Source organism: Hyaena hyaena, unplaced genomic scaffold, assembly GCF_003009895.1.
Source record: "Hyaena hyaena isolate Hyena2069 unplaced genomic scaffold, ASM300989v1 scaffold_158, whole genome shotgun sequence".
NCBI classification, from domain to species: Eukaryota; Metazoa; Chordata; class Mammalia; order Carnivora; family Hyaenidae; genus Hyaena; species Hyaena hyaena.
In genome coordinates, this window is record NW_024080790.1 from 2,864,725 (window position 1) to 2,876,824 (window position 12,100).

General features: G+C 40.9%; 1 protein-coding gene across 1 annotated transcript; it reads right to left on the reverse strand.

Moving 5' to 3' along the window:
• Nucleotides 1-572: 572 nt before the first annotated feature.
• On the reverse strand, nucleotides 573-11,793 carry PNO1 (partner of NOB1 homolog). The gene is made up of 7 exons (XM_039239620.1): nucleotides 11,519-11,793; nucleotides 11,140-11,289; nucleotides 7,374-7,457; nucleotides 7,126-7,186; nucleotides 6,773-6,890; nucleotides 1,903-1,973; nucleotides 573-1,269 (listed from the first exon to the last, which is right to left on the reverse strand). The coding sequence occupies exons 1-7, from the start codon at nucleotides 11,723-11,725 to the stop codon at nucleotides 1,202-1,204; spliced, it is 759 nt and encodes a 252-aa protein (XP_039095551.1). The 5' UTR covers nucleotides 11,726-11,793; the 3' UTR covers nucleotides 573-1,201.
• Nucleotides 11,794-12,100: the final 307 nt, after the last annotated feature.

A 12,100-nucleotide genomic window follows, 5' to 3' on the forward strand; every position in this document is an offset into this window, starting at 1 on the left:
TGGCCATCCCTTGTAAACGTAATACACCTGCGTCCCTTTTACCCCCCCCCCCCCCCCCAACTGCATTTACCTTCTGCTGACAGAACTTACTTGGATATTTTGTACACTTCTCTTCCCGGGTTACTGGAATAAAACAAAAACTCCACGAGGGCATTTTTCTATTTCTGTCCCTTGTTCACGGACAACCTCACTTGTCTAGAATTATACCTCTTAGTGTTTGCTCATTAAATACTTACTAAAGGATTATTTAAACAGGCAGACACTAGGGTGCCTGGGTGGCTCAGTTGGTTAAGCATCTGACTTTGGCTCAGGTTATGATCTCACGGTTCGTGGGTTCGAGCCCCGTGTCAGGCTCTGTGCCTGACAGCTAGCTCAGAGCCTGCAGCCTGTTTCGGATTCTGTGTCTCCCTCTCTCTGACCCTCCCCTGCTCACCCTCTCTCTTTCTCTCTCTGAAATAAATAAAACATTTTTAAAGTAATCTTTTCATTTACAGAACATCATGGTAAAAACATTCTTTTTACCATATTTCACCTTTACTACTTAGAAGAAATATGCCCAAACACTGGTGAGGTCTGGCTACTTTCATTAAGTGTTTATTTGAAAAATAAAGTACTTTCCTCACCATCAACCATCAGCCTTGTGATGTTTTTAACCTTATAAACTACAAAATAGGTACAAAGATTAGCTAGCTTGCCTTTGTTCACAACAGTATCTCTGAACTGCTACTTCTATGACCCAATTCTAAAAACCCCACATACCACCCAGTATTAAGGGTCATGATTCAGAGCAGTTTTGTGAGATGATTTTTTTAATTACACTCCATAGACAAGAAATGTTTATAAATTTATAAAAAATTATAAATTTATAAATAAGGTGATAAATTCATATAGGACTGTTTAAACCAGAAGTTCCCCTCCTATAAGAATCATAAACTATGCAAATCTTTTACTTAAAATGAAGTGATAAATTATAGTTAATGTGTTAAGTATAGTGTGCCAAATTCAGTTATGGAGTTATCCTCAAAGTTGCTATGTGTGAGTATTACCAAACCTTTCTGTTTATGCTCCCGGCTGAGAACAGAAGTGATGAATGCTTAAAGTGACTGGAATACTCTTCAAATGGTTTCTTGTGACCACATGTGGAGGGGAAGGCTTTTTCTCTAGAGTCCAAAGACAAGATAAAAAGTCTCTTGATTTGAAATCAGAACCGATCTGCTGCTCTGCTAGCCACGGCTCGGATATTGCCATAAACCTTTGATGGAGGATTTCCTGCAGAGGAAAATAAACGTATGTATACAAATACACTCACACATAGGAGCTACATGGAAAGGTGTCTACAAAAGAACATTTTCCAGTGGATCTCTCTTAAATCAAAAAGAACCATAAACCCACATATTCTCCAAAAACATTTTAAATCCTGAGTCAAAGGCACCAAGTTGCTGATTTCTAAAAGCTGGTCAATCAGATCTGGGCACTGATGGAAAAATCCCATCTAGAGCAAGTTACTAGAATCCTGTTAACTCTTAACAGAAGTTACTGACTTTGCTGGCACAGTTTGAAAACAAGATTACGTGCATCAATTAAGTTGACTGATGGGTGATCAACAGCTCCCTTTTTGTTGAAACCTAGAATGGCTTTTCACTGAACCTCAGGGGAAAGCAGCAAAGATCTGAGCAATATAATCCAACACACCTTTTCTCTAGCAAACAGATGGAATCCATTTTTCTTTAGGCCTGCAATTGCCAACCCCCATTTCTACTTGTTATCTTTAACATTACCCTTAACCTACACTGATCTGCAAATGTGGTTTGAGTTCTAAATTTCCTACTCTTTTCTTTCCAGAGAAAACACCTAAGGAATAGTGTTAGGATAGCTGTTAGGATAGTGTTAAATAGATGTTACCGAGGATGAGGTTGCAAATGGCAGTTCTTGCCATCTTGATGTTTTGGAAAGAGCCAAGGATGTGAACTTTCCTGCAAGAGAGAATGTGAGACAAGTTAGCAACAACAACAACAACAAAAAAACATTTTCTTAATGAAGTCCCCTAATCCAGGAACTTTGGAAAATCATGACAGATACAGATCCCTAAATAAAGGAAGTGGTGATAGTTGCACAACTCTAAATGCACTAAAAACCACGCTGAAGGGGAATATTATGGTACATAAGTTATATACCAATAAAAGGAAAAAAAATTTAAGAAACCAAGAATTTTTAAAGATTCTTAGTTAATGATGGTTACCATCAATACTGAGTGCCTTCTATATGTTGTGCACCTTTGTGTGTTTCCATTTAATCCTTACATGAGCTTTATTAGGTAGATGTTACTCCCATTTTACAAATGAAGGAAATTTACAAGAAATTAAAGCACCTGTCCAAGATTATACATTGGCAGAGGTGGAATTATTAAGTGCCCACAAATGCAAGTAACACTGTACTTCATCAAAATATTTGGACTTCAACTGCAAAGCTTTCTAAAGGTTATCTAAATTTCTTTACTCACTGAGAGTCATCTAGACCCTTCTAATGGGTATTCCTGCCTGGCTGACTCAAACAAGATGGACAGCATAGTTTTTGTCCTTTTGAGCCCATATTCCAAAAAGTATCAGTAAACTGACACCAAAATTGGCCATGGGAACACCAAAAGGAACCCTCTTGCCCAGACAGACTCTGGCATTTCTGAAATTGGGGGGTAAAAATGAAAGTCTGTTCGTGATGATCCCCAAATTTTCTTCCCTACTCTGTGCAATCAGGCATCCACCCTTGTAACGGGCAAAATTACAGGGTGGGGATGGGGGGTTGCTCCCTGGAAAAGGTAAAAGATAAAGTGTCTGCACAGGGAGTACCAGGTATAGTTGAAGTAGGAGTAACATGTTAAAAACAGGGGCATGTCAAAGCAAGTATCTGCACACTGTTAAGACTACCACCTATCTCCATAACCGGGCTTCAAAGTCTGGTGGCAAAGAGCCTGGAGAAGACTTCTCTGTGGAAAACTGCCCTGCCCAATAAAAAAGACTAAAAGACATTAGGGCTTCCCCAAAGAAAGAGGCTGGCAGTAACCCTCACTGAAGCCTACAGTCAACCAACACTACCCCCTGGGCTCAGGGCTACCAGTCTGCTCTTCACTGCCTCACTTACACATACGGCAAACACACTGAGGATTACCAGAATCCGAGGAGAGCATCTAATACAAAAAAAAAAAAAAAGCTACAACTAGCAAGGTGAAGAAAGCATTACAGAAACAGGCTGTGGGGAGAAATAAATGAAAACCGCAAAAACAAAACCAAATCAATAAGATCAGAAATGCCAGTTTCACGTAGCCATGAATCAACAGCACGATGTTAAGAAAACTAAATACAAGGATTAGAAGATGGGAGTTACAGAAAGGAATTCCAGATAGGGTGGAGGAAAGAAAAGGACAACCAAAGCAATTTAAGAAAATTCCTAAGACTTGTAGAAAGTGAGTTTCTAATTTGAAAGGGCCTAGTAAGATGAGTAAAAATAGACCCACACTAACATAGATCACGATGAAATTTCAGAACATAATGGATGAAGGTACAACTTCCAGACAGGAAGCTAAAATAATCAGGTATCAAAGTGGCTATGGGCTTCTCAATAGCAACACTGAAAGCCAGGATATAGCAAGGTCTCCAGAGTTCTGAATAAAAATGGTTTCTAGATCAGAACTGTATAGTTGGCCAGGAGCCAGGACACCTTCAAAACTAGAAAGTCTCAAAAAATGTTCTTCCTATGCTAAGCTAGCTTCTGGACTATCTACAGCACCAAAGTAAGGAGTACTTGGGCATGGGTGAAATGAGTGAAGAGGGTCAAACAGCACAAAACAGCAAATTCCAGTTATGAAATAAGTGAGTCCCAGGAATGTAAAATACAGAATGTCAACTAGTCAGTAATACTGTGCTACTGTGACTAAATCTTAAAAGTTTTCACACAAGAAAAAAAAATTGTAACTGTGTTGGTGGACATTAATAGACTTACTGTGATCGTTTTGCAATATATACAAACTGTAAAACAAAAACCAAAACCCCACAAGGAGCGCTCAGGAAAAAGGATCCAGCAGTCAAGGGATCCAAATAGCAAAGAGGCAAGGCTGAAAGGGGAAGCCAGGATGCCAGCTGGGCGCCAGGCAGAGAGGGTGGCCGTGCTTCTGAAGACGGGTCCAGGAAGAGAGATTTCTCAAACGTTTGCTGCATCCAGATACACCAAGGGGAGATACAAGAGCAGACAACTTTTTAACTGAATTTTAGTGAATATTAAGAAAGCACACAGATACAAGGATTATTTTTTCAAGTGAAAACAAAGTTGTAAATTCAGGACAGAGGAATCACAGTATATCGCCTGGCTCAGCTGATGATACAGTGAGCACAGATTCTGTACTCAGGGAATCCCGAACACTGGTCTTCCAACACCTCCAGTATATGGGGCACATACGGAGGGAGAAGCAAACTGGACGTGAGAAGGCTTGAGTACAGGGGGTGGAGGGGGAGAGGGATGAAAGAAAGCTACATTTCCATCTTTCATAGAAGAAAGTCAACACTGAATCTAAAAAGAATCAAGCTGGTATATAAAGATAATTTGAAAATACGGACATAAATAATTTAAAATTAGCTAAAAGAGTTGAAATTGGTTCCTCTGAGGAAGAGGAAATCGAAGTAGGTGGTAGAAATTTGGGACTTGCTCAAGTATGTGTATGTTTAGCTCTGATAAAAATAAACTTTTTACAACAGAGCTGGAAGATGAGGAAATAGAGACATCGAGAATACATGAAGTGTGAGTAGTTTTGCTACCAAAACAACCAAAGCAGGGGGCAGCAGCGGGATGGAATGCCGTTCTCAGGACATACAGGCAATATTATTTCCCATCTGATATACTTGGAATAGTTTTTAGTTTATCTTGCTCATATTATACAGTATTTTACTAGGTTATCAGCAACTCATCAAAAACACGGGTGCAAAACCTTACAGTTTTTTCATAATTAACAGAAGTTGAATATATGAATTTCCAATTAGCCTATTTATACTGAAAACTCAAGATAGATTTCTTTGATTTCAGATAGTATGTAATTCAGTTTGTAAGAAAAATACAAAAACATAAAAAGTTATTCAATAACAGCAACACTATTTATCATAGCCCCAACTGAAAACAGCCCAACCGTGAATGGATAAACAAAATGCAACACATCCATATAATTAGTACTTAGCAATAAAATGGAATTACTGACACACCCAACAAAATGGAGACTCAAAACAGCATGCTAATTATAAGACACTATACACCAAAGACCACATACTGTGTATTTCCATTCATAGAAATTTCTAGAAAAGGCAAAAACAAAACAAAGTAGATCAGGGGGTCCTGGATGGCTCAGTTGGTTAGGCATCGAATTTCGGCTCAGGTCATGACCTCACGGTTTGTGAGTCTGAGCTCTGCATTGGGCTCTCATCAGGCTCTCTGTTGTCAGCATGGAGCCAGCTTCGGATCCTCTGTACCCTCTCCCCCATCTCTGCCCCTCCCCTACTCTCGCATGGCATACGCCTGCATGCACGCTCTCTCTCTCAAAAATAAACAAACATAAAAAGAAAGTAGATCAGTGATTGCCTGGGATGAGGGGGGTTCGTAGGACTATAGATTTGCCCAAAAACTCACTGAACAAGATACTAACACAGGTAATTTTTTTGGTATGTAAATCATACTGCAATAAAGCTGTTAAAAAAACCAGTTCAGTAGTAAATTTTAAGGTAACACAAATATGCTTAAAATTTAACACATTATGGTAACCCCGTAATTTGATTAGCAAATCAGTTACATTTCTAGATTTTTAAATTAACAAAGTTTTTAAGGCAACAAAGGATACTTTCAAATGTGGTATACATTTCAAAACATTTTAAAACTTCTAGTTCAAGAAAAGCTTTCCTCGTGGCTCCATACGCCCAACTGTAGTAGGCTCATGTCCCGAAGATCAAAATGACAATACACCTGTTTTCCAGGAAGAGGGCCACCAACGGGGTATTACCGTTAACCCTCGAGTGTAAAACAGTGTCTAAAATTTAGATTCTAAATTATGGTGAGCCCCTGAGTTTAGAGCAAAGACAGTATATTTTCAATAAAATTATTTCTGGGTTTAGCAGCAGGCAGATCCCTCCTCCTCTCAGTCAACTGCTTTGTTCCCTAACTTCATGGTGTTATATAATCTGTGAGCCATCTGCCAGTAACCCCAACCTGGCACCGCAGCAGCATCAACCTCCCACAGGGCTAATCCCAGCTTGACTTCCTGCACCCTTACTCTAAGCCTGTCTCATCTTTCTGTTCAGACATGGCTCTAGCTTTTCACCCAATGTGCAACACTCTCCGTCCTTTCAGCAAAGGCCTTTATATATAATTTAAAATCACTTATAAAGTTTATCTACACATATTTCTTTAAAAAGAAAGTCACAATGGCATTTAAAACACCTACTCTTTGTTCTCTCCTACTGATTAAAGAGTCCCCTAGGATACTACTGAAATCTTCACCTGTCACATAACTTCTCTGAACAGGAATTCTAAACATTTCCTTTATTGTTGAGATAAAAGCTAAAATTTCTAAGATCTTCTCAACTAAATCTGCTTTCAAAGTAACTATGTATTTCATTCAGAACCATACACTGACAAGGATTCAGTAGTAACGTTATGCATAAAATACAATCTTTATGACTTCTTAAAACCAGCAAGAGATCAAATATAAATTATGACAATAATTTTCTCAAGATCAGGTACTTACACGTCAGCCAAAACTATCCGTGTCCGTGTCACATTCTCTATGGTGAATTTGGTTTTTCCTCCTTTGCCAGCGATTCTCCCTATTGCTCTTGACAGGTGGTCTCCCTTTAGCGGCTTCACTAAATGAGAGAAGCAAGACTTCAGGAGGGAAGCCATGCCAGCATATCACCCATTCCATAAAGTTAACCATTTAACTAAATTTCCTTACTAAAACATGCAAAACATATATTGTATATTTTTAAAACCTGCTAATAATACAGGTCAAAGAATGCTATTAGAAAGCTACGAGACACATTCGTTACAAAGTCAGCAGTACAAAGGTACAATAGTAATAGAAGATCACCATGCACTCACCATCTGTAATTTCAAAGGACTCTAGGAAGAGGTCATCCAGCCTAATGAGGGCAAGTGCATCCTAAAACATAAAAATAAATGCTGTGAACCCCTTCCATTTAGGTATCTGAGAATGACTATTAAGTTAAAATTTACCAACTGTAGACCTAGAAAACTCAAAAAATTTTTTCAAAAAATGCCCAAATCCATTGAAACATTCATACTAAGTATTTTTAAGCCTCTATTTCAGATGTTACGAAATCACTCACCTCTACCTGAAACCCAAGAATAAAGGCTTTCACAAAATCAGCTGCTTTTGTCAGAGCACTAACATCCTTGGTTTCTTTACAAGTCTGTTTAAAAACAAAAAAGGTACAAATTAAGACTGGAGATAATATTCTAACAAAATACTAGAACTGACCTTCCCCATTATTAAAATTTCCTTTACCACCATCCTTCCCCAATATATTCTCTATAACCCAGTTTTTGGTGAGATAAGTGCTATGTTTAATTTACTCAAAATCTATAAAGAACTTATCAAACTCAACATCCAAGAAACAAACAACCCAGTTAAGAAATGGGCAGAAGACTTGAACACTTTTCCAAAGAGGACATCCAGATGGCTGACAGATACATGAAAAGATGCTGAACATCACCCATCACCAGGGAAATACAAATCAAAACCATGATGACACCACCCCACACCTGTCAGAATGGCTAACATTAACAACAACAAACAACAGAGAAAGGGGAGCCCTCTTGCACTGCTGGTGGGAACGCAAACTGGTGCAACCACTCTGGAGAACGGTATCAAGGTTTCAAAAAACTAAAATAGGGGTGCTTGGGTGGGTCAATTAAGTGTCCGACTTTGGGCTCAGGTCATGATCTCATGGTTCGTGAGCTGGAGCCCCACATTGGGCTCTGTGCTGACAGCTTGGAGCCTGGAGCCTGCTTCAGATTCTGTGTCTCCCTCGCTCTCTGCCCCTCCCCCACTCACACTCTGTCTCTAAAAACTAAACAAACAGAAAAAAAACTCCAAAACTAAAAAACTCCTAGAAACAGAACGACCCTATGATCCAGCAAGTGCACTATTAGGTATTTACCCAAAGGACACAAAAATACAGATTCAAAAGGGTACGTGCACCCCAATGTTTACAGCAGTGATATCAATAATAGCCAAACTATGTAGAGAACCCAAAGGTCCATCGACCGATAAATGGACAAAGAAGATGTGGTATAATATAATGGAAGAGGGGTGCCTGGGTGGCTCAGTAGGTTAAGAGTCTGACTCTTGATTTTGGCTCCAGTCATGATCTCACAGTTCATGAGATCGAGCCCCATGTGGGGTTCCGTGCTAACGGCATGGAGCCTACTTGGGATTGTCTCTATCTCTGCCCCTTCTCCACCTGCACCCATGCTTTCTCTCTCAAAATAAATACACTTAAAAAAAAATGAATGGAATGGACTATTACTCAGCTATCGAAATAATGAAATGTTGCCATCTGCAACGATGCAGATGGAACTAGAATCTATTATGCTAAATGAAATGTCAGTTAGGAAAAAAAAATACCGTATGATTTCACTCATGTGTAGAATTTAAGAAACAAAACAGATGAACATATGGGAAGGGGAGGAGAGCAGAGAGGGAAACAAACCACAGAGACTCTTAACGATAGAGAACAAGCTTGAGGGTTGATGGAGGCAGGTGGGTGGGAGGTGGGCTAGATGGGTGATGGGCATTAAGTAGGGAACTTATTATGATGAGCCCTGGGTGTTGTATGTAAGTGACAAATTGGTGAATTCTACTCCTGAAACCAGTATTACACTAACTAAAAATTTAGAAAGTAATAATTTGCAAAACAAAATGTTCCCAGCTTTAGAGCCGGGTAGTTCCATCCAGAGACTGCCAAATGACTATACTCCATGACTAATCTTCACTCTGGGGTAAAGAGCAGGATTTCCTCTGGCACAGAGTTGCCCACATGCTGAGGGGCCTCCATCCCTGGTCTATCCCATCAATGCCCAGGCTTGTCCTCTTTTCTTCTCCCTAAATGCAGTCTCCCTGGGAGTTCTGATTAATCTGACTTCAACTGTCGTCATATGCTGACGTTTCCCAAAGCACTATCTCCTGTACGAACTACCAAGGATGGTTTAAGCAAGGATCTTGTCTTCAAAGGCTTTACTGGATAACTGCAAAAACAGCTGTTATTCATAGCCAACCAATGAAAATCAAATGCACTGCAAAGATGCTTTACATACAGCAGCTCTAATCTTCATGTCAACCCTGAGGCTTAATATAAAAACCTTTACATTTGAGAAAACTAAAGTACTAAAATGTGAAAAAGGTAAAATTCCAATACAGGTCTGATTCCAAAATTGTCACTTCCATTCTCCCACGCAGACTCAAAATTTAGTTGAGACCACATATTTGACAAATTTAAAACTCTACGAGGTTGTATAATGGCATATTTAAAACCAGACCCCAGTTCCAATCCTATATGTGGCCTTGAGCAAGTCCTACACATGATGCAGGTCTTAAGTTTTCTCATTTGTAAAATAAAAAGGTCCGAGTAGGAGGTTCTGAAAGGCCTCCCCTGCATCAAGATTCACTTATTAGTGAGTGACTTTGACTAACATACTTTTTTCCCCTAATGTCTGTTTATTTTTGAGAGAGAGAGAGAGGGAGAGACAGAGTATGTGTGAGAGCAGGGGAGAGCAGGGGAGGGGCAGAGAGGGAGACGGAGGATCCGAAGCAGGCTCTGTGCTATTAGCACAGACCTAACAGGAGCTCAAACCCACGAGCCCTGAGATGATGACCTCAGCTGAAGTCAGAAGCTTTAACTAACTAAGCCACCCAGGGGCCCCAACTAACATACCCTGTTGACCCTCAGTTTCCTCACATCTAAATGATGAGGATTTGTGAATACTTCACAGGGCAGTCCTAAAGTTTAACATGACGCAGTGCGTGCTAAAGCACCACTACGTTTATGGCCTCCAGCAGGACCAACAGGTGTGAGTGGGATCCAAACTGATGCTGCTGGGACACGTGACACTGAAACTCGGGCGAAGCCTACAGGAGAAAGCACTTGAGCTGGACCCTGAAAGGTGACTGGAATTGAGGCAGGAAAAGAGAGTACAGAGGAGAGGGCCTCCTTTAGAGAGCAAAGCCCCCCGGAGCAGGGACATAGATATGTTCAAAGAGATGGTGAGATGAACTTGGGACTTTAACTCCTACTTAAAAGGCAAGTTAGGTCAAAATTGACTTTTGCTCTTAAGAGATTTTGAAGATACTAGGATATCATAGTAAAAAGCAGTGTGGGCAGGGAAAATGCATCTGGCACTGGCACAGAGGAAGGGATGGTGAAAGGAGATCTAAAGCAATGAAGGAAAACACTTGAAGAAACAAGGTGTTTCGGCACAAAGCCACAAAAACCTGCAAAGAGGAGTTCTGCTGCCAAGTGCTAGATTTTAAACTTTACCAACTATTCAGATAGCAGTGCATCTGCTTTATTCTAGTTCAACACAGGTGAGTCTATACCAGTCCTAATGATGGTATAAAAACCCTTAAAATGGAAGACAGAATTTTGGTCATTGATTCTAATACAAAACCTGCACCCAGGAAAAGAAGACCAAAGTCAAATAATACTGTCTAACTTTCGAACTGACACCATGAAAGGAATATATGTGTGTGTGCGCACAAACAAGTACTTTTGCTCCTTATTTACATACCTCTGTTTATGACAACCTCTTTACTCCGCCTTCTCTCATTTCAACACACAACACATCATAGAATACATGTACAGGCATGGCCAGTATTTTGGTATGACCTTAGGCCCACCTTATGAATTCAATTAATGTATGTATTGAATGCAAATTACAAAGACATTTAATAAGTTCGAGCTCACTATACTATTTTAGAAAACTGCATGACAACCATTTAACTAATCACCACTAAAGAAAGCCTATTCACGCCTTTTCATCCCTGTAGAAGAGAAAAACCCTAATATATTTGGAAATGGTTGACGTTCTCCTTACCCTGATCTCTACATTCCTCGATTTCAAGTTAAAGCGTATCTGAAGTCCCAAATGTTCCACAACAGGAGTAAATATCTTCATCCAGTTCTCTTTCAATGGCGTGTATCTGTTGGCTGGGACTGGAATTTTCCTTATTTCTTCTTTCCCACTCTACAATAAAAGAACACACAACTCGGGAGATGTCTCGAGGGAAGGTGATGGGCATGGCAAAATGACAGCTCTTCCACAAAAAGATTTAAATGAGCGAATTAAACTTCATGCAGGAAAGTCATTTCTCTAAGAAGAGAACCAGCAGTTTTAACATCACCCACCCAGAGGCCACCGGCTCGGCCCAACTTTGGCCCCGACCCCGTTCCTCACCCAGGGTTCCCGCTAGTACCAGGAATCCATCCCCTGCGAGGGGTGGGAAAACGGGCCTCTTCGCGGGCCGGGCCTCCTCTGTGTCCATGCGGGCCGCGTCCGCACTGTCCCCCGCCGCGGACAGCTGCTCAGCCTGCCGTTTTTTCGCCCGCCGGCCACCCTTGCGAGTGACTTGGGTGAAGCCGTCCTCTGCACCCGCACTCTGGGCCTCCATCTCCGCTTCCATCCCCAGGATTCTCCAGCCCCAACATGTGCTTCCGGCCAGAACGCGTGCACTGCTGCAATGCGCAGGCGCACCTCGCAAGGTCCAGCGTCCGCCAACCAGCCCCAAGGCTCCGCCCCCTTACCTAAGAAGGCCCACGCTGGGGACCTAGAGCGAGATTTTGTGCGTTTATTGGACCGGAAGAGGGTATATCCTAAGATATGCCTGATTCCTATGGTGCCCGTCTTTTCCGCCGTTCCCAGCCGAAGCATTTGCAGTCCACAATATGTGTATGTGCAGAAGGCAGTAGGTAAAGACGATAAGCAAGTTTATGATGTCAGTGAAGAAAAATCTTGCTTGAATTCAGTAGCGCGTCGGGCATTATCCGAGACAACTAAA

What these genes read in the sequence shown, in the direction of transcription:
- PNO1 (XM_039239620.1), bottom strand. Translation starts at nt 11,725, where the DNA reads ATGGAAGCGGAGATGGAGGCCCAGAGTGCGGGTGCAGAGGACGGCTTC. An exon ending in CGAGGAATGTAGAGATCAGG is followed by an intron (nt 7,458 to 11,139) that starts GTAAGGAGAACG and finishes GTTTTTAAACAG; the next exon opens with ACTTGTAAAGAAACCAAGGA. An exon ending in GTCCTTTGAAATTACAGATG is followed by an intron (nt 6,891 to 7,125) that starts GTGAGTGCATGG and finishes TCTCTCATTTAG; the next exon opens with TGAAGCCGCTAAAGGGAGAC.